We start from the raw sequence: 27,883 nt of genomic DNA on the forward strand, positions 1-27,883 counted from the left end.
ACAAGTTAACAATAAAGTCCAGCTGGAAGTCAGTTTGTTTTTGACACTTGATTAAAATTCCAGTTCAGGTCCATAATGATTTGTTTTTGGTATGGAATGGAAAAAAAGGGGGAAAGGCAGACTTTAAGTCTGGAAAAAAAGAAAAGAATAAAGACTCGAGGATGTCAAGATTACAGCTGCTGTTACCTGATTGTGCTTTTTCCTCACTTCCAGAAGAAGTGTTGCTGACACAGAGGACTATTGATATAAATATTCTGTATCTACTGGATCTCAGAACAGTTGAGGCTCAATAATGACATCCACTGATGGAAGGACAAGAGGAGAGAAAATAAGAGCAGAAGCCAAAATGGCTGATCAGTAGTCTGGGGGAATAGAGAACAGTTTTAACGAATGGGTGAATATTGCAAGTCAGTTCACGTTCAGCACACAAGCCTCACGTCCTTAAAATTGGAAATCCACCAATTTTACACATCAAAGTCTGTTTACAGGCGCTGGGGAGTACTACTATAATATATATATGAAAAACATTTATTAAGCCATTTGTGGCTCCAGAGGGAGCTGAATGAAATCTGATAAATTGCCTCAAGTGATGTCACTTGTTTGTCAGTCACATCGGTTGGAGATTAAAGGGGATCTATTACGCTCATTTCCAGCTCTATATTTTTATTCCTCGACTCCACTAGAGTAGCTTTGCATGATTTACAGTTAAAAAAAAACGAATTTATCTTATACTGGCCCTTTATGCAGCCCCTTAGTTCAGTCTTAGCTCCTGTCTTTCTGGAAGCCTGCCAAGGGGCAGCCGCATCCGAGTCGTGTTAAGTTACCGCTGATGCAAACCCCACATTTCCTGCTTTACTGCTTCATATTAAAAGCTTTTAAATGATCAAATAAGGGGGCTTTTATTGTGAAGAATTTACAGGAAATGAAAAATGTTCCGCACCCAATTAGCAGAGCTTCTTCGGCGGCGCTAACAACCAGTTGACACAAGATATGGAGATATTTGGAGCTCTTTGTTGAGCGGATCAGTTAGAAATAATGCAGGGAGGACTAGTACAAGCAGCCACAGTGATGATGATGTTTGATGAAGAACTGCAGACGACCAGCAGTCTCGTTATTTGATACTTTGGCAACGGTTAATAGGAACGTCCGACATTGTAACATTATATATATATATATATGACTGAAAATAAGGAAAAAGCATAATAGGTCCCCTTTAAGAAGTGCAATGATAACTATTCGTTTAACTCATCTCTGTAGGCTGAACACTGCTTCAGTTGATATTTCAAGACTGTTACAGAAGAAGCAGCTGTCAGGAAAAGGTTGATGTCAAAAGAAGGCTGCCACCCCCTCTGACTCGAATCTACTGCATGTGGGAACTGCGCAAGAACATCTAATCAGATATATTTTCGATTGAGGAGTCGGTGTGCGTACCTGCCGCACAGCAGCCAAACTCCCTGAAATCCAGGGTCCTGAAAACTGAGAATGAACTGGAAATCCAAATCTGACAGGGAAGAAGATGAAGAGAAAAAAAAACATCTTGGTCTTCCTCCCTGCTCTTGGGGCCAGTTTCCACCAGCACAAACCAGCAGCAGACATCTTCATTTCACAAGGGCCAGAGCTGGTGTTGGTCCAGAGGAGTCCGGCGCTAGGCCAGCTGTATCTGTCCAGAGTAGGTGGTGAGTAGGAGCATGATGGCGAAGCCCGTCAGCAGGCCGGCGTTCTGGATGGCAAAGGTGAGGAGGAAGCTGCTGCCGCCCGCGTCCTCTTCCTCCCGACTCACCTCGTTCATCTCTGGAAACTGAAAAACATTTAAAAGAGAGAGAGAACGTATTAAACTTCAAATGAGTAGCCAAGCTCCTCTTCAGCAACACTTATACATATTAAAGAGGCACTCGGCCGATTTTACATGTGAAAATCAATTTTCTAGTCATGTAGCGTACTATACAGCCTGTAGAATAAGCTGCATAATGTCCTCTGAGTCTGGAGGAGCTTTGTCAAGTCTGAGAAAATTACCAAGGTGACATCACCCAGGTATCATCACCCGGGGACAGCCCCATTATGGCAACCACTTTGTTTCAGACTGAAATATCAATAACACTTATTAAAAGGATGGCCATGAAAAATGGTACAGAAATTCATGGTCCCAAGAGGATGAATCCTCATGACTTTGGTGATCCTGACTAAAATATATTAATAGAGTGAATAAGGGACTAAAATTCTACTTTGAGAATTAACTTTTCCAAACACTGCTGGGAAAAAACCCTTTTTTTCTGAATCCATCTTATTTGTCGGTGACTTATTTTTCTTCTTGACATAATCAACCGAACGTAAACGGTGTGACATCATGATGACATATTTACAGGTTAGTCAAAATGGTTTTTTCTCTTTCTTTAAGTGGTTTGCTCAAGAGCAGCTCAGCGGCAGCTGGTGAAGAAATTATGTTTTTACTTTCTCCAATGACCTTTAGCTGGCATGGGAAATCAAATTGGAGACACTAACCATGTCTGCCAGGGCGATGTAGAGGAACATTCCTCCTGCCAGGGCGAAGATCCAGTTGGGGGAGAAGCTGTTGCCGGCCAAGATGCCAAAGCCCATGCCCAGGTAACAGCAACAGGCTGACAGGAAGTTAAAGAACAGAGCCTGCTGTATGCTCATGCCAGCGTTCAGCAGGATCACAAAGTCTCCTAGTAACAGAAGGAGAAAAAAAAAACAAAAAGAGGAGAGCATGTATCAGTTATCTTTGCAATTACAGATTTCTGAAAAAATGTTTCATGTAGTAGCAGAAATTGTATTTGAAAATAACTATACAAAAAAAAAGAAAAAGAAAAGAGCATTTGATAGATTTAAAAATTGCTCTTTGACAAGAAATTTGTCATATTAACTGCACCAAAAACAAAATAGAGACAAGCAGGCTGGTAAATATTCAAGGCAGCAACACATCGCGGGTTAAATCTTGTCCAGACTCACCCAACTCATGGGGAAACTCCTCACACAGAATGGCCACTGAGGTGCTGATGCCCTGGAAGACGGAGGCGGTGAACGAGGCGCCGATGGCCAGGCCGTCGATAAAGTTGTGCAGGCCGTCGCTCAACGTGATCATCCAGGCCAGCGTGCCGATGTCAGAGTAGGTCGTCCCCTTCAGCCAATAGCAGCCACCGCCGCTGCTGGAGGACCGCCCCCCACTGTCTGGACTCTGGGAGTCCTGGGAGGTAAACATCATGATCATGATCATTATGGACCAATAACCATAACCATGGAGCAAAATACAGCTACACTTGCCAAGTCCTATTATTACTTAATTTTGAAAAATTGAAGTTTAATGTGTAATAACCACTGTTCAACCTCTTTATGATACTGCTAATATCATGTCATTATAGGAAATTGTTTATAAATACTAAATATGTTGCTGTGTATCATCCCACTCTTGCCATTTTATATTTTAACTTTATTTTATCTCCCGGTGTTTTACAATCTCTGTGTTTGTTTTACAATGTAAATGAATTTTATTATTATTATATCATTATTTTGTCAATTGCTATATGTGCTTTATCTCTCTAAAAATGTCATGTGCTTTGGGTTAAACCATTCTATCAAATGAGCGACAAAAAAATGTGGTTTAATGTATCTCTCAATCTCATGTGTTGAAAATACAATCAGATGTAGAAGATGTAGAAAGTCTTGATCTCTTCCGTTTTCTGCCACCGTTACCTGTGGTGTCTGCGCGGGGCTGAGCATGAGCTCGCCTTCCCCGGCGTCCACCTTTCCCAACGCCAGACTGCTCGCCTCTCCGTTCTGCTGTAGCTTCTCCTTCTCTCCCTCCTCGACGTCGGGCGTCGAGTAACGATCCGCGTTGGAGTAATGACTGTGGCCGTGGCTCTGAGAGACGGAGAGAAAACAGATATTATGATCGACGAATAAGAAGAGGTTTTGTCAGATCCGTCGCTGATGGAAAGTTCCTTCCTCGAAAGGAAATAACCTTGAAATTCGGTTGTTTAACAAGAAGAAAATCAGCGAGGAATTTTTTGAGCTTGCTGTTCTTCTGCTTCCTCTTGGTAATATACTATAAGCTCTTACTTGTGGGGTTGTGTTTATTGCCTCGATGAGGACTTCACTACAGTTCCACACAGGTTTGATTAAATACAAAATTATTCATATATGTTTTATTTAGTTCATCACTGCACTCTCTCATAAAAGGATCCAATTATAACCATACAGAGATCAGGTAAAACCCAACTTCTTTCCTCTTTCTTGCCTCTCACGAAACATTTACTGAGTTCTTCAATAAGCCTAGAGCCATAAAGTGTCTCTAAGCTTTGACCGTATATACAACAAAGCCACAGGTAAAGGTCAGTTGGAGTGCAACGCTCCTGGAACCAGTATAAATCCATGTTTTGCTCAAGTGAAGAGATTCTCCTCTCAATACTACACTACAAAATTATACTTCTTTACCAATATTTCAAAGATGAATTGACACAAACAGCTTCGGAGTGACTAATGAGCTTTTCGCCTTGTTTTTGCACGAGATGTCGCAGCTGACGGCAGTAATCCAGGCGCCAAATGTGGGTCAAAAGAGTTTCTGTAATTGGATCAACAGGTTGATGTGTTACGTGTTAATTAGGCTGGTTGGACCATATGGCTCAGAGCAGAACAACCACAAGGTGGAGCAACTGTCCTCAAATCATCCCCCTCACATTTCCTAACTGATGCTTGCTTTTTTTGTGAATGAAATCAGCCGATCTGCATGGCTGTGTGGATATCTGAAGCCTGTAATTTCAGTCAAGCTGGATTTACGATGTAATTTAGAGAAAAACTCTCATAGAAGCAGTGCTGTGTTTTTACAAAAGTAACTTATAATTCCCACATTCAAGCTCTGGGAAACTGTTAAAACAACCTCCACATGCACTGCTACAGTACAGGCAAATAGGCAGAGTAGGCTGGGTTGCTAAGAGCCAAAAATAAGCCATAAGTCCATTTTCTACATATATGAAAACTGACCTGATCACAGCACAGTCATGATTACAATACTCCACTTATAGGCAGGAATCAGGATTTGAGAATAATGGAAATGGTAGCACAGAAAGACACTTATAAGCTAAAGTGAAGAAGGACTTCAATACTAATTTCACCTGGAAAAAGTTCTGATTATGTGGATTCCATTTAAGGATTATTTTTTTCATCAGTAAACATATTGATTATTTTTTTGGCTTGAACAATTATTGTGTAAAACAGCTGACAAGTAGAGTTCTGGGAATCCAAAATGATGTCTTCATATTGATTTTTTTTTTTTTTGTCCGACCAAAACTCCAAAACACAAAGACATCTGATTCGACGGGGCCGTTTTCCAGGGCAGACGTTATGACTAGTCAAAAACAGGAAAAGCAAGAGGTGTAAATAACAACGTTAATGACAGCTCCATTACATTAATTGTCCCAGTAAGCCACATTAAGCCACATCATCAGTGAGTGAGTAATCGGCTCATCTAAATGGAACGCAGCCAACGTTTATATCGTTAACTCCACGTGTGCTTTACCTGCTTTGACGAGTCAAAATGTCTGCTGTGGAAAGGGTCTGTAATGTTCATATGATCTATTTATTGTTGCTGTAAATGATTAATCATTTCAGCACTAATGTACTGTTTGTTCAGAGCTGGTTTGGTCTGGTAACCTGACTGTGGCAAATAAAAACAAATTAGCTAGGGGGGAAAACTGTAGGTTGCCGGCGGAGATCATTAGATGCTCGGTATGATACATACAGCTTTGTCTATTGTTAATGACAGTGAACATCTCCTCTACTCTGAATTTGAGTCTTCTGGACAACGTTATAGGACACTTCTGGTCAAAAAAAATATATATAATGAATCCTTTGTACCAAATGCAATCAATATAATGAACAAACATTACTAGAATATCCCTATATTGAGGTATCCCATTAAACTGTACTGTATAACTGTTGCATATTCAGTAAATTGCTGTACTGCTCATGTTTGACCTTTTATGTATGTGTGTCTTCATTGTTTTTTATTTTTATTCTGTTGTTTTTAATAGTGAGACAAATTTCCTGCCGTAGTGGGATAATAAAACATAAAAAACTAATCAAAGACGAAGGTAAATTCCACCCTGAAGGACAAATAAGAATAAATGTCACATCTATCAGTCCAATACAGCATTATACAGTACAATAGTTTATTACAGTGGGGAATGTCTTCAGTTTATGTAACCTCCCGAGGGTACGGCTATGAACTTGAAGTGCCTCTGGTCCGAAAGCATGAAAAAGACTTTTAACACTTGACAATGACTGTTGGCATGTCTGCCTGTTTGTAGATTGCGCAACACCCTAATAAAACAAAACCAACACAAATATCCTCTTGGGTATCCTTATAGTCACTTTCTGAACATGAAAGTCCTCATTCAAATAAGCTGCTAACGAACATGTCAGCTACTGAAAAGCCGACATCCCGCCCGACCGGTTAAACCTGCCGCCAATTTACAGATAATACGACTGGGAGGAATTTAATGATTGTGCTCAGAACAAATAATCTGTGAACACGGTTGGTTGCCTGATGACAGAACATGATGACGTGGGTTTTACGTGATAAGATAAAGAATAGAGAGGAAACAGTGGCGGAAAAATGTATTATGAGAAAAAAAAACAAATCACTGAAATGTTGTAAGAAATCTTGAACTACATCTACCACTAAAATTCTGATTAAGGTTCAATAATCTTGAGATAAAAATCACTAATTAGCAGGTTTACCACAGATCATCATAATCTCACAATTAGGGCTCAGTAATAATTCAGTATTATTAATTATCACCTAAGAGGAATCATATCTTATAATTATTCTACAAGAGTTTTGTTATTTTCAGTGTGAATTTTTGCATTTGTCATGTCATGACATGTATTACTATGGAAAAATAATCTTAGCAATATTGTGCTGTTGATGTAAACCATATTACTGAGCCATAAGTACAGTATCTGCAAGCAACAGTTTTATATTCCCAGGTTGTTACACTGTCATGAAATTTAATCTGAACTTTTCTGAGCATATAGAGAGAAGGTGACAGAAAACTCAAGAGAAACTAAATAATATTATTCCCCTTTTTGTTGTTTTGGAAGTCCTGTTTTTGCGTTTTTTTATAAGTTGTGTCTTTGTGCGTTGACCTTGGCTATGAGCTTTCTAACTCGCACCAGCTCTGTGAGGCTCACGATAACAGTTTTTGTTGAGACTGTTTCCAAGATGTTGATTCACGTGTTAATTTCCTCCATCTATATCCTCTCTGGTCAGCTTTTAATTTAAACCACTGTTCTTTGCAGACATCTGCGTTTGTTTTTTTGATTTTCAAGACATACAGTGGTGCTTTAAAGTCTGAGAACCCTTTAGAATTTGCTATTTTTCTGCATAAATGTTTCCTAAAACATGACCTGATTTTCATGCGAGTCCTAAAGCTAGATAAAGAGACGTCAATTAAACAAATGATCTATTTATTGAGGAAAATTATCCAATGGTTCGGCTCATTTGTTTAATTGGGTTCCCTTTATCTAGTTCTAGGAATTCTAGGACGTCATATTTATGCAGAAATAGAGAAAACTCTCAAGGGTTCACAAACTTTCAAGCACCACTGTATTTCAGATTTACCATATTAATACTTAAGTAGTTTATGTGACCAACTTTTTGCTGCCAGCTTTTAGGTCTCTTTGGAACTGATAGCTGCTTTCTGCTTTGAAAAACTTGTATGTAAAAGCAGTGATTATTTAAAAAAAAAAGAAATTGTCTAAGTACTCACCCCATTTTTCTGTTTGAGAAGCACTTTGAGGATCTTTTCAGTGAAGAAGAAGAGGTAAAAGCCTCCAAACACCACCGCAGACTTGGACACATAGAAATCCACCATTGGGTCAAAACCGAAGGCCTATCGTACCAGAGAGAAGACGACGTTAGCTTGAAACCACATCACATGACATCACTCAAGGTCAGTTTTTTTTTAAATGAGGTGTTATTTGAAACAACTGTCAAATATGAGGATTATCATTTAGCAATTCACCAGTTAGTGGTTGGTGTAGGTGGTTTAGGGTGTGTTTGGATTTAAGTTTCACTGTCAGCTGCTGATCAAAAGGAATTTTTTGTCTCTACGATAAATCTGTCTCTGTCGAATGTTTTTGGATGATTTTACTTTTGTCGTCCGTCGTGAATAATTGAACAATCACATCAACTAAAGCTAATATCCTTTCAAGATATTGCAAAAATATTTCACAGACAACTTGAATAATGTATGTAATCATTTCCCCTCCAGTAGACACAAACTACTTTAGCTTAGGTACACACGTTTTTTTTTTTTTCTACTATTGATCCCGGCTAAACTGATGCAATGAACATCCTAGTGTAACAGCTGCGAGCCTGGCGTTGATGGGTGTGTCCACCGTCTAGACGTGGTAAACGTTTGTAGGTTGGGCTGCTCTGAAGGGAGGGGCGACATTGAACTTTAATCCATGTCTTTACAAACATGTAAGTTTTCTACAGTAACCTGACTTAGTAAAGTTCATGTAAATTAGAAAATTGAATTGATTAATAGGGGTAAAGGAAGAAATTGGACTATAATCATGCATACTTTTAATCTGGTTTCTAACGGTTGAGGGTAAAATAAAAACTTCAGACATGTAAAGTTCTCTGCAGATTCATATATTACCAATACACTTAAAATATGCCTTGTTGTAGGGGAGAATCTGATAACTGAACAATAAACTGGTTTCTCATGTGCATATAGATGTTTTAAGTGTCTATTTTTCTAACTCTATTCTGTGGGTTTGATGAAAAACACACTTACAGCTTCACAATATCAAACTGTCTCCCCTCTCTTGTAAAGTGAAATTTTTGATGTAATTGTCGCAGGTCAATAAAACACATATATACAGTCTGGACCCCCGTCCCTCTCAGATGATCAACAAAGACAGTCTTCTTATTGGGAATCGTTAGCTATTATTGGAAATGAATAGTCTAGTCACAATTATGCTTTTGTCTAGAGTTAAGATTCTGCCATTTATCATCAAACACAACTTCCAATTCAATAAACCAGCTGATTAGTCAGACTTCCTATGAGTATTAGGATTTGGTGACATGTCGATGTATATATTGTGGTAATTATTCTTTTGATATTCCTGGTTGTGTTAGACATTACAGGCAATGTTACAAATCATTTGAGCATTTGCTTTATGAAATTCTTGCAATTTTTTAAAATCTATTCATCAATCTGATGAAGTTATTTTGATTTGACATGTATTCGGTTAGATTTAGTTTAATTCACATGTCGTTTTTTTATCTATTAACCTTTTTTCTCAATTGAATTTCCACAACATTTGCTACATCATCCACCGTTGTCTTCAACTATGATTCAGTTAAGAATGGCTTTTGTCAAAGGCAGCCAACCAAACACATATTTCCATAAAAACCTTGTTTTATTCCAATTTCAGGTAAATTTGTTTTGCAAATTTAGTTTTTTTAGCATTGTGAAGTGAGTAAAGTAGCTCATCTATCCTGACAATTTTTCAGTGACAAGGACTACCATGCATTTTCAATCATAAATGTTTTTTTAATCAACAAAGATAATGTCTTGAATTACTGTTGGTGTCTCGGCAAGATTACAGATAATACAACCCTGTAATTCTGTAGCTAGATATAATTCTGCATCACAGAGCTCTCACCGCAACTCTCATTCCACTTCCTGTGATATTCATATCAAGTTAAATGAGTTGCAGTTGTAAAAAAAAAAAAAAAACTACACACCCATTTGTTTGTGAAACCTTTAAGCTAAAGTCCTGACATGTAAAGTTGATTTAACTGTTTTTTCCCCCAGAAACTGCATAGTAATCCTGAACTGATGTAACCTGAAGGAGCTGCAGCTAAGTCAGTGAGTCACAGCAGCAGCGACACTACCTCTGGGATGAGCTGAAACAGGGCGTTGGAGTAGAGCGTGCCAATGGCCAGGGCTATGAAGTAGAGCAGCAGTCGCTTGTAAAAGGTTTTCTTCATGAAGGGCACCACGCTGGCCCCAACCAGCGAACACAGAGAGATCAGTGTGACACACAGGATCCCATAACCCCACACTGATCGACAGAGAAGAGGCAGAGGAAAAAGTGAGAGAGAAGAGGTAGTTAGTTGAGAACTGATTTTTATCAGATTAATCACGAGGGGGAGGGGAAAAAAATTAAATAAATTGGAGAACATTGAGCAGTAAACACCCTGAAAAGAAAGGAAGAATTGAATGAAATCAACCTGAGGAAAAAAAAAGAGAGATTTCAAAGATACCCGCAATTCTTTTGAGAGACAACAGGCTTATTGTCAATTGAAAACAGATCAACAGGAGTGACACCACCTTTCATTTGAAGATAATAATTGGCTGTCCTTCAAAATTACAGTTTACTGACACTTCAGCACACACACAAAAACACACACACACTTTGTCCTAGTCGACTCAGGTGCATCTGTATCGCTATGCTAGCCTCAGGGTAAACACTGGCAATCACTGAGGACACAAAAGGGGGCAAATGCACTTTAAATAGCTCAACAGTAGCAGAAGGAGCACTGTTAACGAGGGGGTCATGTTACAAATTTGAAGGACTCTTTAAGGGTGCTGCGCTCCATTTCTCCAGGATTGTCTTACACCAAAACTGAAATGAAAGCCAAAAACTCTCTTATCAAGGTTTTGTTAAGCTATTTTAAATGCTGCAGCGGTAGAAGAGGGAGCTGCGCTTTCTCTATAAGAAAAGCTGGCCTAGATCTCAATGCTATGAAAGGTGTAGATACAAACATACAGAACACACACACACGCACTCATCACAACACCAGATGATCGTTGATGCAGTGAGTAACCAAAAGCTTTCCACAGAGCTTTTTAGAGCCCAAGAGTGAAACCACAGAGTGAAAACAGAGGCACGAACGAAGAGAGAGAAATAACCACATGACAGGCAAAGGAGCGCTTGGCCAAAGGTGCACTATTCTTCTCAACAGCCGTGTGATACTACAGGAAGTTGAAGAGGTTTTTTTTTTGGTGTTTGTGTAAGCAAAGGTTTATGAAATGTGAAAAAGATGTATAAGTAGAAAGATGTACAGATAGATGGCAAACCTCTGGCAGGAGCTGCAGGATGGCAGTGGAGTACAGCGTGCCAATGGCAAGAGCGATGAAAAAGATGAGCGCGTATTTCATATAGCGCGTCTTCATGAGAGGCACGATGAAGACTCCGGTGAGGGAGAAGGCACTGACCACTGTCACACTCAGGAAAGAAAAGCCCCACACTGGGGTCGAAGTGACAGGAAGGTTGGATAGAAGAGGAAGGTGTAACATTAAAACAAACTGCCGTACATCGTGTGTGGTAGTAACGCAGCCTGAGCACTGCAGTATCACACGTTTTTTCCTTCAATACAATCGTGATGTGATCAAATAAATGTATTCTGTTACCTAAAATTATGTTATAACGACTGGTCTCACAATACTTGAAATTCAAGTAAATAAAATAACATTTTGACATTTTGGATGTTAGCAGTTTAAATTATACAATAATTTAATTCAGTTCAACAGTTTTTTTATCTTTAAGTTGTGAAGTGTGAAGATGAGTGCCTGAAGGGTTTGAGACCCTGCCAAGGAGTCAAAAGATAAATTGAAAGGGTTGTGAGATAATTAACTATAGGAAATAAAATAGAATAAACACATTTCTGCCACACAAATTACGTATATTTAATAACATTTTTTATAGTTCTATCTCTTCAAATGTCTAAAAACTATTCAGGTGAAACCATTTCTTCTGTCTTTGGATGAACTGCTTACAACTCAGACATGCAACTTGTGACAAGAGGTTTCAAGTAGACATTGCTTTGCTTTTAAGGGTCACAAGCCTAAAAGTTTGGGAACCACTACATTAACCTGTAGGAAAGAAATAGGGCAGATTAGTTTAGCATTTTTGTGTCATTTTTATCTAAGACTGCAGCACCTGTAAAGCTTATGGGAAAGAAAGGTTAAATGCTTTTCTACGGTGTGAGATAACTTCTCCATGCTGAGAAAGGAGACGAAAATTAGATGAACAGGGCTGGTGGTGAAAGCAAGCATTTAATAATGTAAAAAAAAAAAAAAAAGCAAAACAAAGTGAACAAAGACCATGCTGTAGATTTGGCAAACGCCATTATAAATATTTAGATAACAAAAGGAGTGCAGAATCTGCCTCTGTGCTGCTGGCAGACGTCCACAGCCGAGGCAAAGGAAAACAGCTCTCAATCTGCCAATTTAGTGGAACGTTTGCCTCTAAATGTAAGTTGCTATGAAAGATTACCCTCAGATTCTTAGCCACGGATGTAGTTTTGAGAGAAGGTGCAACAAGATGTGAGATGAGGTTCTCTCTTATGGCCTGTTGTCCTTATTTATTTTTACTGAAGATTTTGAGCTGTCCAAACACTAATTTCTAAAAATGCAATTTGCCAACTCAGATCATCAGGTGACGCAGAGATACAGTAGAGTTGTATGTGATCTGCATAGCAATAGAAACAGATGTAATGTTTGCAAACAATAGAACTTGATACCAGTGTGTACAGACAGAAATGAATGGGGCCCAGTACTAAACCTTGGGGCACACCACAAGCAATATCTGCTCTGTCTGAACAGAACTCCTCGAGATTCCACCTGTTAGGTAACACCAAAACCAGTCTAGAGCTGTGCCAGAGAGCCCGATCCATGTTTCAAACCTTTCTATGAGGAGATTGTGATCAACTATCAAATACAGCACTAAAATCAGAGATTCACCACTTTGAGGAGAGATGTCTCTGTGCCATTATTTGTTCAGAAATACAACTGAGCCAATAAAGTCTGATAGATGAACATGATCCAGTTTCATAAGTATTTAAGTTGGCATTTTAAAGAGTAAAATAAGTTGGAGTTTGGCCTGGAGTTGTTCATGTTACTGACATCTACAGGGCTTTTCTTTAGAAGAGGGTGTACGAAAGCAGTTTTGAAGAAATCTCTGCAGACCAGCAGATGGGAGGGGTTGATAATGTGCAATCATTTTCTTGACAATGAGTCAAAGACTATTCTAAGAGAGCTGCTAGGAATGGGATTGAATCAGCATCACCAACATTATAACAAGAAAATGTGCTGACTGGAGAGGGATAGGTCCGATTTCAACACCACCAACAATGTGTTTTGATATGTTAGTTATCTTATTCTGAAACAAAGCTGTAAAGGCATAACGTTTAGATAATGAGAAAAGATCAGGATCTTAACTAGTCAGTGAGATCTATAGGAGAGATGGTTTTCCACAGCATCTGCCTCCCTGCTGGTGGCAGATCTCCACAGCCTCGGCAAAGGAAAACAGCTCGCAAGCCAAAATAAGCTGCCTACAGGGGCAAGTGTAAGGTGAGCTGAGGGCATATGAGTGGACATTAAGGGGAAAACAAATTTGTCAGTGGAGAGGGAGAGATAGAGCCAGAGCTCTGGGCCACTAAACAATTTCTCTTCTACCTGCTAGGGGTGAGATAAAGTGGGTTAAAAGTAAGAGCTGAAATTTATGAACTGCCTTAGCAAAGCTATAGCACAATTTAGTTTAAAAAGAAGATGAATATTGCTGCCTACAGTCATCACACACATAAAGAAAGCTGTTATTTTTCTTTTAGTTGAAACTCATGAAGTACTATGAACATTCCTGACGCTGTGCTACTTTAAGACATGAGTGCTGCCGCTGCCTTGCGGGCAGAACATCACACAGGTTGACAAAAATCTCCAAGTCTGTTATTTAGCTAGCTTTTTATAACAGCCACATACTCCAATACCAATGTGGCACCCATTCACCAAGAATTCAAAGGCTTGCTGAACAACTACACTACATATTTCCAAGCCCATCAGATCGGACGCAGATGCCAAAATAGCTTCCAGGGCTCTCAAGGACGTCCTACTGAGTGTGTACAAGTCAGCAGTCTGTATGCAGTTACAATGGGTCAGCAGCCAAAGAAAGAAGAGCAGTTTATGGCCGAGATGCTTTCCCGTCTGACTCCGGACCGTCTTTACCTGGATGAGATCTCTGTGACATACAGGATATGCTGACTGAAGCAGCATCTTAGAGGATGTGTTGGCTTTTAAGCCAAAGTGAGAAATGCAATCTAAGTCTTGGCTAACTGTGCATGCTTATTTTGGCTTTCATCCCCTTTTGGGACATTATGATATCACTGTCTCTAGGCAACAAGATACACATTTGGAGCTCAGCTCTGATGAAGAAATGTGTTTTCAAGTTCTTCATTACATTCGGTTTTCATTTGTAGTATTTTAACCGAAGAGAGGGCTGTAAAATATACACTTGGGTAATTAAACTGAGTTAGTCATTAACAGAAATGGCAAAATAAAAATGTAGCACAGTGGCAGTTTACTGCTAATACACGATGTACTCATAAACAAGCTGTAAAAAGACAACAGGGAGGTTTCACAAACCTGCCATAACAATGCCTTCACAATTTTTTTTTTTAGGTATATTTAAAATAAACAACATTTATCTATCATACAATATAGGTACAGTAACAGGAAACAGGAATCAGTGCTAACAAGATAAACAAATCGCTAACACTTTATAATAACGATCATTTACAGGTCAAGTCAGTTACCTTCAGCATCTGAGGGCCTCGGGGTGTCACCGCTCAGCTCCTCCTCTTTCTGCGCTTTGCAGCTGCCGGTGTCCAACTGCTGCAGCATGGTGGGGCACAGCTCCTTTAAGTCTTGCCCATCCAGACGTGACTGCTCGCTGATGCTGTAAATCGCCAGCGTGTCTGCAGGTAAGCACTGTGGATAGAGACATACTCATCAGTCAGTCACCCTTCAGTCTACAAACGGTGCCATTATCGCTTTATATGATCAAATAAGGCAGGATTCAGTGAAAAAACCTGCTTTTCATTTTCAACCTGAAACACAGGTGGTCAGGCACATATCGTGAGTATATCTAGTACATGTCAGCAAAGAGATGCAGACATTAAACTTGTTATTTGTGATAAAATTCATTCAATATCAGTCAAATAGCATTTAAATTATCATGGGACACAATAATGCCACATTGAATCCACAACTATTCAGTTTGTTGCAGGACACGCGGCTCTTGTGACCTGCCTCACCTATTCAATTTAAGTGAGACATTTTAACATGTCAACTTGGGCTTTAGGAAATTGTGATGGGCATTTGGAATATTTTCTAACATTCAGTAAATCAAACAATTCACCAGTTGAAAAATATAATTGTCAGATCTACCGATAAAGAAAAAGAATTGTTAGCCGCAGCCCTAAACCAACTATGGGGGAGGCGACTTTATTTGAACAGCACCTTTCAACGCCAAGATGTAGATAAGATGTAAAACAAACACAAGACATAAAAAGACACGTTTAAATAGAGGTAAAAGGAGTTAAATAAAGACAAACTATAAGACAAATATATAGTATGTTGACTGCTTCAGGTGCCAAATACAAAAACTCTAGATTATTTCACTTTTAACAACAATGTAGATTTGGACAGATGCAGAGGATGCTTCACATTAAGATGTCGATATGAGACGTACAGTAATGTCAACTCCTGAAATCTTATCTAAGGAATCAAATTCAAAGGTCACATTGAAACAAAGACAAGAGAAACTGTATCCATGGAATATATTCCTATACTAGGACACGAAAGCCAGTTATTATTTCATCTACTGAGGACAAACAGCTGAGTCAAACACAAGTGGGGCTTTTGATAGTGACTCAATGCGTAATAAAAGCGGATGCATCACTTTATTAAATGTTAACAAAAATCAAACTCAATCAGCACAACAACAAAAAAAAATACTAATTAATGGTTGTATAACTGTTCTCTGCACAAACAAATTTCTCTTTGTAAGTAAAAGACAGGAAGTCACATGTGATGACATGTGAGCCACAGATACAGGAGTGCAACGTGTTCAGTGAGTCTATGAGAAGTGTTTAACAATATACTGTAAGGAAGGAAAGTTGTTCTCTAAGTCACATAACTGTACAAAGACCGGCACTTCCCCTCTTTTGTCATGTTTATACAGCTAAAGAGAGTCACACAGTGATGCATCCCCTGTTCTTCCTGAAAGTTACCTAATCGAACATCTGAATCACATGTGATCTTAACCACCTCTTCTATTTAATTTCTCTCAATTTTTTCTTGGCACCATAATTCAGGGTATTCAAAGCAGATCAGTCAGTGAGTCAATCATCCACAACTCTAAGCATGGGAAATATGCTAAAAATTTCAGCTATCTGGCACCGGTGGCTCCTGCTTCTTCCAGACAGGACTAAAGCTGGATTTACACTTCTGCTTCGGGGTGTTGTGGAGGCTCCGAGGCACCGCCGGAGGTATTGCCACAGCTAACGTCCACCTCCTCAGAAAATTTTAATACACGTCAGTGCTAAAGAGAACCACATGTAGACACGTACAGTACAGTATACTGTGTGTGTGACTGGTCAACTTGAGCTGTCAGAGGGCACTCATGCTTGTTTTCTTGGGTTAGGTTCTGTTTGCTTTATTATTTGTTAATACAAAATGTAACGCTTAATAGCACATCCAGTACAGCTCACCACAGAGGAATGATCACACAACTAAAACTTGCTTTTATTTGAGTTATTTCATAATAAATTATTTGTGTAAATGACCGTTAGTGTATAAACTTTGCTTTTTTATTAAGGAGCCAGTCATAACACTAGAAATTTCCAGTGCAAATAAGCCTCCAATCACTGCTCTCAATCACAGTCTATATCAAGTCGATTCAAGAAGGTAAACACAAATACTTTGGGTATATGATGAACACTTCAACCTCAAAACATCTCTACAAAGAAGTATAGATGCAGCTTAAACTAGACCATCGACACTAGAGGTCTTCAAGGGTCCGATATTTTGGACCAGATCTGAAACAGACAAATGGAAAACCTACCCAAAAATGACAAAAAAAAAAAGATGGTTGTACCTGATACAAAATGCAGACGACTCAAAGCTGAGATTGGTGCATCTTGTAACCAGTGTTTGTGTTCCCCCTCTAGGGAGCACAAACACTGGCTGCAAGATGTAACATGCAACTGTGGTCAAAATGAGAACAAATGAGTCATTTTTACCTGGAAACCGACATTCACTTCACACTCTCAGTCTCACAACAACAAGTCATTTTTCTCTCCTGTATGATTATGATGCACTACAGAATCAGAGCTGAAAGTCAGTGCGCTTGAATCCATTAAAGTATTGGAAATGCAAACACAAAGGCTTGAGACCTACGACAATAGAGAACGGGATCCTACCGAGACCTGATTAGCCTGAATATGATTCAGACACTGCTCAACTGTAAACGGTTATTAGCGATGAAGACTTCTAACCTACGTTCATGATGAGACCATCTCAGTAGCTGCTGAAAGTCGATGCAGAAGCTGTTGTAAAAGATATAAAGAACCTATAAACAAAATTTAAAAATGCGTTTGCTTTATTGGTGAAGCTGTTTCAGTGCACTTTTTGTTTTCAGTAGAGGGTACACAACAAAATTGTGCACACAACCTAACAAAATGAAACAGCTAGTAGCTAACATATCAAGCACAAACCTTCTTGAACTTTCAGCTTTCTTTACATCAGCCTTTCAAATGCTCCCAAATATTTACTTTTTTTTTTAAACAGATGCCAAAAGCAGTTTCAGCAGAGGGTACACAACAAAATTGTGCACACAAACTGACAAAATGCAAACAGCTGATAGTTAATAAGTACAAGCCTTCTTAAACTTTCAGCTTTTTTTGCATTTACTTTTTTTAAACAGATGCCAAAAAATGAAAAGATGCCAAGTGATGGTCCATCAATTCAAGGTCTAACGTGAGTCATTTTATCTTTTCTATTTATTCTTAGATCATGTTTCCTAATTGACACTTGTGGCCAGACTCAGTCAAAAACATCACAACAGTATTCATGTCACACGTGGTTGTTGCATAACTTCAATCAGAACTGTTACACCAACCACAACCAAGCTCTCTATCAATCAGGTTACTCAAAGTGTTAACACAAGATAAGTAAATGTTTCTGTTCTCACCTTGGAGCTGTTAGATTTGGGAGGTGCGGTTGTAGGTGTTTCAGCCACATTGCTGCCCTCGCTGTCGCCGTCACCTTCACCCTGGCGCTGGCTGAGGAGAACCAGCAGAGAGCGTAGCTGGGGCACCGTGATGGTTGTGTTGTCGCCGTGGCGGGCCAGCAGGTCTTGGAGCACCTGTGCGGGGGACTGGGTCTGACTCTCCCCCTGACCTGTCACTCGGCCCAATGGGCAGAGCAGCACGGCCAGGGCCAAGACCAACATTAGCTGCGAGCGGAGGAGGGTGATGGTGGAAGTTGTACGGCCATGGGGGGACCAGATAAGCATGGCTTCTTCACTGGCTGGAGGACCTTAATCTGTGAGGGGGGACAAAAAAACCTTTAAAAAATCTGACTCCAAATTGCTGAAAGATTGTAATTATACTCTTAATTATTTTAAACTCTTAACTGCCACATCAAGTCAGTAAAGCATCAAGTTTACCAGCCTCTGTGGTTGTGTCATGATGTAGCCAAAACTCTTCTAATTAATTAGTGTGAAGCAAATATGATCAATTAATCAGTCAGTTGCTGAGCTGTATCAGACGCATCTCATCTCCTTACCAATGTAGTTAGTGGATGAGGGTTTAGACAAACACTCATTAATTACGCAGCCTTTGTTTTGTGACGACAGGTCCCTGAAGCTTAATAAGGCTGATATTAGATTTCAGAAAATTGTAATACTTTCATTTGATCGTTATTTCAGTCCACGTGGGAGCCCTCCACTACGAGACGCTGCGTGAAACCCTGAGTTGACCGAAAGACCCACCCAAGTTACAATGTACACAGGGTGGCAGGAAGCCAGAGGGATAAACACAACCACCAATTACAGACAATTACAAACAATTACACACATCCACCACATAACACACACCCACACACACAGAGAGAGTCAATGACACCAGTGTAACAGATCAGGAAAATAATTCAAGAACATTTTCTTAAACATAAATTAGACATACATTGATTTATGTTTTTTAAGTGATATCAGCTAATATTATAATGTGCTGCCTGTGGAATTGGGACTTATATGAATTTGTAATGTTAGTTCAATTTTAACTGATTTTGAACACACAAGAAATAAAAAACAAACAAACATTTAAATCGACCAACGTAGGTAGGACAGAATTTCGACGCCATAAAATCACATCAAAATCTAATTTTTTTTTGCATTCCTGACATAAACATGAATGTAAACACACCACATACAAGGTATGCTGTTATGTTGGCATGCTCCTGTGCCCAACACACAGTACATTGATTCATTTCAGTGTACCCTCCAGGTCCTCATGCAAAGTCAGGCTGAATAAACAGACCCATTCATTTTTTTTTTTTTTTTTTAAGAAATGCTCACCTTTTCCTACAGAGCCTCTAATGATAGAACGGTGCGTAAAGCGCCTGAGTCAGTCTGTCTGCCCTGAGGCTCCGAGCATGCTGAGCGATGCCCACAGGTTACCTGGGAGCAGAGACAGAGTCAAGGAGGGGGGTGGCGGGGGGAATAGCGAGCACAGAAGAAGAAGAAATGCCTGAAGAGAGCAGCAGGCTCCTCAGGAGTTCAGTGGACTGTGGAGAAGAAAGAGAGAAAGAGAAAGAGAGAGAGAGAGAGAGACAGATAAAGGTTACGACTCACCGGTGAGGAAGAAAGGAATAGGAAAGAGTGGAAGAAAAAGAGGCAGTGAAGAAGAAAAGAAACCTGAAATGGCAGCCGCCAGCTTAAATCTTCATTCAGGCCCCAAAAGTCCAGCGCTGAGCCAAACTCACACCAGACCTTCACTGAAACTGCGATGAGTATTCCTTGTTGATTCCTCTTCCACTATATAAAGCGAAGGCCATTTAGTTGGCTGGCAGTGAAATCAGAGAGGGGGGGGAAACTGCAGCTGCAAACATCCAATTTGGCTGCTGTAGAGGACACAGCTCTCTGCCAACTGATATGATCAAGGCTCTGTCACTTAGGGCAAAGAAACCAACGCGTGACCAGAAAACTGCTGGTTTAAAACCCCTCAGGTCAGGAGAGTCAAGCTAAGCAAAGGAAATGAGAAACAGTCTCCCCTCTCTGAATAATATACACTACCTAAGATGCCCTTGAGCCAGGCAGCAAACTCCCAGCTGCTTGTGGCCAAAATATAAATCTGTATCACCGCTGAGCAGCTGTGAGGAAATGTGAATCTATATCTGAATGCAGGGCTGAAACTTGTGACCGAGTGTTACCAAACTCAGCCGGCTTTCCCCAGATAAAATACAGCTTTAAAAAGGTCAGACTGTCTGCCTTTTCTCACTTCTAATTTGTGTCCAGACACCAACTTTTCTCCTTCATCTCTCTGAGCTGAGGAGGTAGAGAGAAGACTCTCCCTCTCCCCACTGAATTGTATTTTTCCTCACAAACTTCCTCCTCTGCTTGCTCTAATGTGACCTAGTTGTAGGAAAAGAGTGGGAAAAACAAGGTAGAGAAAACAGGAAGAACTCCCTCGTAAACCTCTTTAGCTCTATTTTTTTTTTTTTTTATTTCTTTCCCCGGCACTTCTCTGTTACATAACTCTGAAAGTTGCAGGAGCTCTGAACCTTGCCCTCCTTACTACAGGCTGATATCAACAAGTCATTTATCAAAATATGCTGTTTTTTTAATCTGTTCTGTATCCGTAAGTTTGTCGGAAAAAAACAAGCAATTAGAAGACGTCACGTTGAGCTCTAGGAAATCACTCGAGAAGCCATTTCTTCATAAAATAAGAGATGATTATGTCTGCTTTTGGTTTAAATACTTGACAAATAAAGGTAACTTCATCACACTGATGCAAAAATCCTTTTTCCACAGATTAGCAGCAGTGCCAGCAAAGGTTTAACACAAACACAGATATTACTGGGGTGGCTAAATCAAAGTGAGGAAGCTAATAACCTTCATCAAATTTATTGAAGTTCTATGCTGTTAATGGTATGGTATAGTATTTTGTCTGACACACAACATATATACTCTTACATCACCAATTATTTTGATTATGGATGAATTTTTTTCAGTCATTTTTTAAAGAAAAAATAATAAAATTCTCTTGTTTCAGCTTCCTGTGAATATTTTCTGGTTTCTTTACTCCTCTATGACAATAAACTGAATATCTTTTGGGTTGTGGACAGTTGTTCTGAACAAAACAAGACATTTGTGGTTGCGTCTTGGGCTTTGGGAAACAGTGATTGACATTTTTCACTATTTTATAGACCAACAACTAATCAACGAATCACCAAATTAACCCAATAATGAATAATCTTTAATTGCGGCCCTAAATAGGTAGGTAGAGTCAGATCACCCAACCTTGCATGAAGTTTCTGGTGTTATAGCGGCTGTAAGCCACAGTGATCGACACTAAAGCCTGCTCTTCTTCTCCCTCTAACACCCAGGAAAACATCCAGAGGTAAAGTGATAGCTACCTCTCTCCTCTTCCACATTTATTTTTCATTAGAGAGAGGAGAGTGTACGTCAGGAAATGTTTGACAAAAGGCAGCAGCACATGGGTAAAACATGAAGACAACCCTGGGTAAACATGCGCCTTCATTTGTTGTCATTTGGATGTCAGCACGTTGCACACGGCCACACACACACACACACACACACACACACACAGGTTACAGGCAGCACACACGTGGCCTGTAACAAAAATGAGCATGCCACGACATTTACACAATGGCTCTAAACAACCGAGACGAAGCCAAAAAGGAGAGCAATATATTTCCATTATGAAACAAAAGACTTTATGGGAGATGTGGTCTTAAATTCGAGAACCAAAAGCATTTACTTAAGCACTGGGAATGAGCAAAAACATCACATGATTTAATCTTCGTCATCATCACATCAACATACCACAAGATATCTGCCAATGAGATACTGTATCTGTATTTTAAACCTCATTTAAAAATGTCTTCCATTGAAGCCAGTTTTGTAGTAAGTAGTTGTTATTGTCACTTTATTGTATCAGATGTTGTTCATGTTGACATTCATTTAATCTTGAGTGATGTTTACTACATAAAAATGTGTTTTTTACATTCTCATAACATCAATATCTGGCTCTATTCTTAGTGACAGGAATCTAGATGAGACAATCAGTGAGGAAGAGTAGCTGTTAGATTGCTGCCTGTCACTTTGCTTCCTCGGCTGTGATAATAACTTGGTACAGATACTAAATATACACATGCGGTCAAGCTCCTCCTAAATAAGCTCTTCTTCTTCTTCTCTTCTGCTCTGGAGAGGATAACAGGTCCAAACAGCTCGGCTACAATAAACACCGAACAGGAACAGATGCCATTTTCGCTGGTGAGCAGACATTTGGTCTCGGTCTGTTGTGGCTACGGTTCCAATCAAAACAATGCAGAAACTACTTTTAAAATGTCAGCACGTCAGGTCAGAGCGGTGTCGCCACATATTTAGACAACCAAACAGAGTCACCGTGCCCGTTCTCGTGATATGTATGTGTGTGTGCGTGTGTGTGCATTAAAGGGTCCAAGGCCTGTTTGAAAACGTGGAGATAAAGGGAGGTGGGAACAGACTGACAGTCTGCAGCAGAGACATAAAGTCCTTCACCACGACTGTGAAGGCCTCTGCCATGATGTTAAATACGAGTTTTACAAGAGAGCCAGCGGCAGAGGAGAAAGGGAAAGGGAAGAGCAGGACGAGAAACTGTTTAGTCACAGTCTGCTAGACTCCAATCCCAAAGGCATGCAGCTGATTCTACTCTGCTCAGATCCATCTCAGAAATTCATCCTTTTGTCCTGGTTTGTCTTTTACTTCCTTCTCATGACGTTTTCGTCAGATTGCAAACCACAAACAAGCCGTAAGCAAACATCTAAATATAGAAAACAGAGAAAGTAGTGAACAAACACGCAAATGTTGTCAACTATTAAATTAATCACCGACTATTTTGATAATCGGTTAATCATTTGTCCAAATTCTCTGATTCCAGCTTCTAAAATGTGAATATTTTCTGGTTTCTTTAGTCATCTGTGATAGTTCACTTAACATATTTGGGTTGAGGGCGTCATCTTGGGCTTATACATTCTGTCAACAGGCAATCTGAGCACAGGGAGCGAGATAGGGAACGTGTTGATTAGGCTTTACCAGGCAACCGGAGCAACAGTGTTATCAGCACTACTGTCGCATTTCACACACACACCTCACACTCACACACGCACACACTCATGGTTCGTACCGACATGTGTAAACACCGCTTACTGAGAAATTTCCCTTGTCATCATCAACTTTACCAGCTGACTGAGCAGAAATAAATTCTCTTGATTTGATCCAACGGGAGAGCGCAGGCTGAGGCTTTACCGACAGGTGATGCTGCCAGTATTAACACTCATCCACCAACCAGGTAGTGAACGACACATGGAAAGAATTATATATTTATGCGGCGCACAGAATCGTACGAGAGAGATGTTTAGCCAGGATTTATGTCACCAAACAAGCTATTAACATTCCCATCCCACACGCCTTTTTAAATAGATGACTGTATATTTGTGATGATGCGTAATGTCTGAGCTAAGCAACACCCTAAGAAGAAGTTTAACTGTCAAGATGGAAAAGTGTTGCCATACTAGTGTGCACATTCCTTGCTGCCGTGACCAATTGCTTGCTCATGGGTGGGAATTTTGGGTCTCTGTAAATTAAAAAGAGTATGTTGCTCTTAAAGTGAAAAAGAAAAGTGTCATGAAATAAAACTGACATGACACGTCAGAGTTCTGTAAAAGGAGGAACAAATGCAATGAAGGCAAAGTCATGACTGATAAACAGTGCTGATGGAAACTTTGTCAGTCACCAAGCAGGGTGTAAGCTAATATCACTGACATGTTTCAACCTAAAGATCAGAGGTGGGGGGGTTTTTTTTTTTGGACAGAGTCTTGAGCACTCAAAGAATATGCCTTTGTTTCGACAAATCCCTTTAGACCATACCCTGAAATGAACTGGACTTTGAATCAATCGCTGGTTTGCTGGCACCCTGCTGCATTTCTGGCCGCATTAATACCACCTGTAGACCGGTGAGATTGCGCAAAACCACTGGCAAGAACATCTATTGCATCAGCCGCATCCAACACAGGCGTGCATGTGTGTCCCCCTTGAGCTCAAAGTAGACTGTGTAGACTACAAACCTTCATCCATTAGTCAATCCATCTGAAACTATTTTGTTAAACTAACTATACTTATTAGTCAAGTCATTTTTTTAAGGAAAAATGCCAAAAATTACCTGGTTTTAGCTTCTTAAATGTGAATAATTGCTGGTTTTCTTAGTTTTCCAGGATAGTAAATTGAATATATTTAAGTTTTGGACAGTTGATTGAACAAGACAAGACATTTGAAGACATCAGTTTTTTTTAAACATTTTATAGACTAAAAAAAATGTATTTATCAAAATACACAGAACAGCAAACCAGTGAAAATCTCATCAATATGGATTTGTGGCTCATGTATCATGATAGTTCTGTATCTGGTGGTCCAAGTGTCCAAGGATGGCCTGATAAGTTAAGATTCCTGCCAAAATGTATGTAAAGCAAAGACTTAACTTCTCCTAATCGCATAAATAACACAGTACCTTTCATCGACGGAGACACAAAAACAGCAAGCGACCCCTTTGCAGATGTTTCTTAGTTCAAAGCAGTTTGTCCCTCAAAGCAGACTCTGGTTTGTCTTCTCATGGCTTCACACTAAACTGTCTCATTCCATCTCAGCCTCTTTATATACTGCTGGAGCAAAGGACAGATTAAGCTGCACAGCGGCTCATCAACCTTTACCCAAGAACCATAATTATTGTTTTGCTAGATCTTCAGGCTGATATCATCAACCAAGACTGTCATTAGATGAGAGAGTGATAGCTGCAGGCATGCTGTTGGTTCACCGAACACATTGTCCATTTGCTCTACTCATCCTGAGTGTACAACAAAGGACCTTTAACCATAAAATTAAAGGGTTTAGACATGACTTGGTTTGGCTAAACCCCCCACTTTTACCCAGAGGCCAGCTTAGAGGTCAGGGAACCAGAAGTGGAAAGGAAATGCGCTGAAGTCCTGCACGTAAGCGCTATTTTGAGGTGCTGGTCCTAAGAATTTCTATTATGAGAGGTTGCACTTGTACTTCACTACATCTCAAGGTGTAATATTGTACATTTTCAATGGCTAGCTACATTTAAAACAAGAGTCAACTGTTTATATCTGGAATACCTTGACCACATACAACATTAAATTACAATTTAAGGGATTAATGCATTTAACACTCTAAAATCCTGAAATTATGTTTACTTTTTGTTGTATGCGCAACATTCGTAGAGCTGCCTCTAACGAATATTTTCATTATCAATTAATCTGTAGATTATTTCTATAAAATATCAAATAATAGTGCAAAATGCCCATTTTATTTCCCATACGTCTTGTTTTGTCCGACCAACAGTCCAAAACCCAAAGATATTCGGTCTACGAACATGTATGACAAAGGAAAATCGTTAAATAATCACATCTGAGGAGCTAGAAGCAGTACATTTTGGTATTTTTTTGCTTAAAATTACCAAAATAATTATTCTTTTATCGAGCATAAATCATCTCTTCTCATTTTGAGATTAATTTTTTTGTGCGTGGTCCTTGTAAAGTTGCACCATGTCCTTCCTATCTCTCGCATTGACACGCACATGTTTACACACAGGGTCTCTCTCTCCCGCTCTGTCGTTGGCAACCTCTGTGATTTTGTACAAAACCAAAACAAAGCTGCCAAATAATAGACAAGATCCACTAATACATGGAAACCAAGCAGTCGCAACATTTAGTATAACTTGAACTAGCTTCATTAGCTAAAATTATGAATCCTCGACTCTAAGTTACTAACTACAGTCCAGAATTAGTCGGCTTAACAGCTTCAGTACATAATTAAATATCTTTACGGTTAATATTGAGCCGGTTTCAGCGGCTAGCTAGTGTAGAGTAGGAAACAGTTATATTGTAGCCAGCTTCTTATTAGCCTTGACAGTTAGCTTACCTGGTGATGCTGTTAAGGGCAGAAAATAAAGCTTTTGACGTCAACTCCTCTCCACAACAGCGTCCCTCTGGCTCTGACGGATCGTAATAAATAAAATTCAGTTAAAGAAAATGTCTCCGGTACGCTCAAGTCATTCACAGACGGACGTGAGGGTGCTTTTTTCTCAGCCGTCCTCCCATTCAACAAACCACACAGCGCCAGTGACAGCGTGGTGGTGTCGTCTTCGGCAGTGACGTCAACAGGACACAGATATTCGTTTCCTAGGATGGTGACGGAATGTTCCGGGAAGACCCGCCCTACTCTGCCTCTGATTGGCTAGTCTTTGTCACCTTCGTTGGTTAGATTGGTTAGGTTTGCGCATGAGGAGTGGGATGGTCAGGGTAGGGTAAGAATATAAGAGTCAGAGCCAATCAGAGGCAGAGTAGGGCGGGTCTTTGCGGAACTCTCTGTCGCCATCCTAGGAAACATAAACACGCCAACAGGATGGGTTTTCGAAATGGCCGCGTCGCCCTCGTGCGATAGCCTTTGGATACTACAACAACTCAAAGCTGAACAAAATGTTTTATTTGTAGATTGAAACCGATTCTGGTGGCTGTGGGGTATTTTTTCACTTCTGTTCACACAAGCTGCGAAAAAATACCTTCTTTAAGCGATTTCGATGTGAGAGATGAACAAAATTCACAGCTTTTGTCAAAGTTACGCTAATATGAGCCTTCAGCAGCCCGAATTAGATAAATCAATTGGCTATATCTTCCAAAGTTTCCGTCTTTTTTTGTTTAGCAGTGGTGGAAAGTAACTAAGTACATTTACTCAACTACTGTAGCCTACTTAAGCATCATTTTATAAATCTCTCCATAGCCTACATGTTTTAAGACACATGACAATACTCTGTTTTAAGTCATAATTTGTGTCTGATATGGTTGATGTCCTACAAAAAAGTTTAATTATCAAGTTCAAATTCTTAAAACATCTCCTCCTCCTTCATGTAAAAATCAAGAATATATAAATATGCAAATATTGTTCATTTCAAAAGTTTAACTGCTAAATACAAGATGTCTCCTACTTCACTGAACTGGATGCTTCAAGTTTCTACGTCACACTTGTATTTACAATTTACAATTTACAATTATTACAAGTATTTACTGGACTATGATAAGAGATGGACATAATTCACAGTCCTTGTCAAAGTTACAGCTAATATGAGCCTTAAGCAGCCTGAGTTAGACAAATCAAGTGGATATATCTTCCAAAGTTTCAGTCTTTTTTTTTAGCTGTAGTGGAAAGTAACTACATTTACTCAAGTACTGTACTTAATACTTTGAGTAATAATCTGTCTGATGTGGTTTTTATGCAAAAAAAAGTGCAATTACCATGTTCTTGAAACAATATTTCATCCTCCCTCATAAAAACCAAGAATCAATGAATATGTCAATATTGTTAATTTCAAAAAATGTAATTGCTAAATAGGCTACAAGATGTTTCCTACTTCGCTGACAAGTCCATTCTCAGTGTATTTGCACTGAACAGTTCAAGTTTCCACATCACACTTGTTTATACTGGACCACGATTGGCTCCAATCTAGCTGTGATGTCATAAATCATCCCCATAGGTACACACTCTAAACTCAGATATAAGGTGAATGCAGAGAAACTTTCCACACTCAGCAGATGAATATGAAAACAGCCTCCAAGTGTCAAACTCTGCACATACATAATTCTGTACAGAGAAGCTCAAACATCCAACTGAAGTAACCAGAGGAAAAACTTTTTTTTGAGTGGAATGGGACTTTAAG

At 39.5% G+C, this 27,883-nt stretch overlaps 1 protein-coding gene across 5 annotated transcripts; it reads right to left on the reverse strand.

Annotated features, from left to right (window-relative positions):
* Positions 1 to 859: 859 nt before the first annotated feature.
* Positions 860 to 26,307, reverse strand: slc39a14 (solute carrier family 39 member 14). 5 transcript variants are annotated; one of them, XM_042421324.1, is made up of 11 exons: positions 26,092 to 26,307; positions 24,662 to 24,809; positions 19,450 to 19,658; positions 18,064 to 18,416; positions 14,624 to 14,798; positions 9,926 to 10,095; positions 7,785 to 7,907; positions 3,709 to 3,876; positions 2,968 to 3,202; positions 2,500 to 2,684; positions 860 to 1,798 (listed from the first exon to the last, which is right to left on the reverse strand). In XM_042421324.1, the coding sequence occupies exons 4-11, from the start codon at positions 18,385 to 18,387 to the stop codon at positions 1,646 to 1,648; spliced, it is 1,533 nt and encodes a 510-aa protein (XP_042277258.1). In that variant the 5' UTR covers positions 18,388 to 18,416; positions 19,450 to 19,658; positions 24,662 to 24,809; positions 26,092 to 26,307; the 3' UTR covers positions 860 to 1,645. The 5 variants fall into 5 exon arrangements, with proteins under 5 accessions (XP_042277258.1, XP_042277259.1, XP_042277257.1 ...); XM_042421325.1 differs by having other exon boundaries at positions 24,662 to 24,812; XM_042421323.1 differs by lacking the exon at positions 24,662 to 24,809.
* Between the last annotated feature and the right edge of the window lie 1,576 nt (positions 26,308 to 27,883).

The sequence above is a fragment of the Thunnus maccoyii genome, chromosome 9 (genome assembly GCF_910596095.1).
Source record: "Thunnus maccoyii chromosome 9, fThuMac1.1, whole genome shotgun sequence".
NCBI classification, from domain to species: domain Eukaryota; kingdom Metazoa; phylum Chordata; class Actinopteri; order Scombriformes; family Scombridae; genus Thunnus; species Thunnus maccoyii.

What these genes read in the sequence shown, in the direction of transcription:
- slc39a14 (XM_042421322.1), bottom strand. Translation starts at nt 18,387, where the DNA reads ATGCTTATCTGGTCCCCCCATGGCCGTACAACTTCCACCATCACCCTC. An exon ending in TGTTTCAGCTCATCCCAGAG is followed by an intron (nt 7,908 to 9,925) that starts GTAGTGTCGCTG and finishes CTGGTACGATAG; the next exon opens with GCCTTCGGTTTTGACCCAAT. An exon ending in GGAGTTTCCCCATGAGTTGG is followed by an intron (nt 2,685 to 2,967) that starts GTGAGTCTGGAC and finishes TTCTGTTACTAG; the next exon opens with GAGACTTTGTGATCCTGCTG.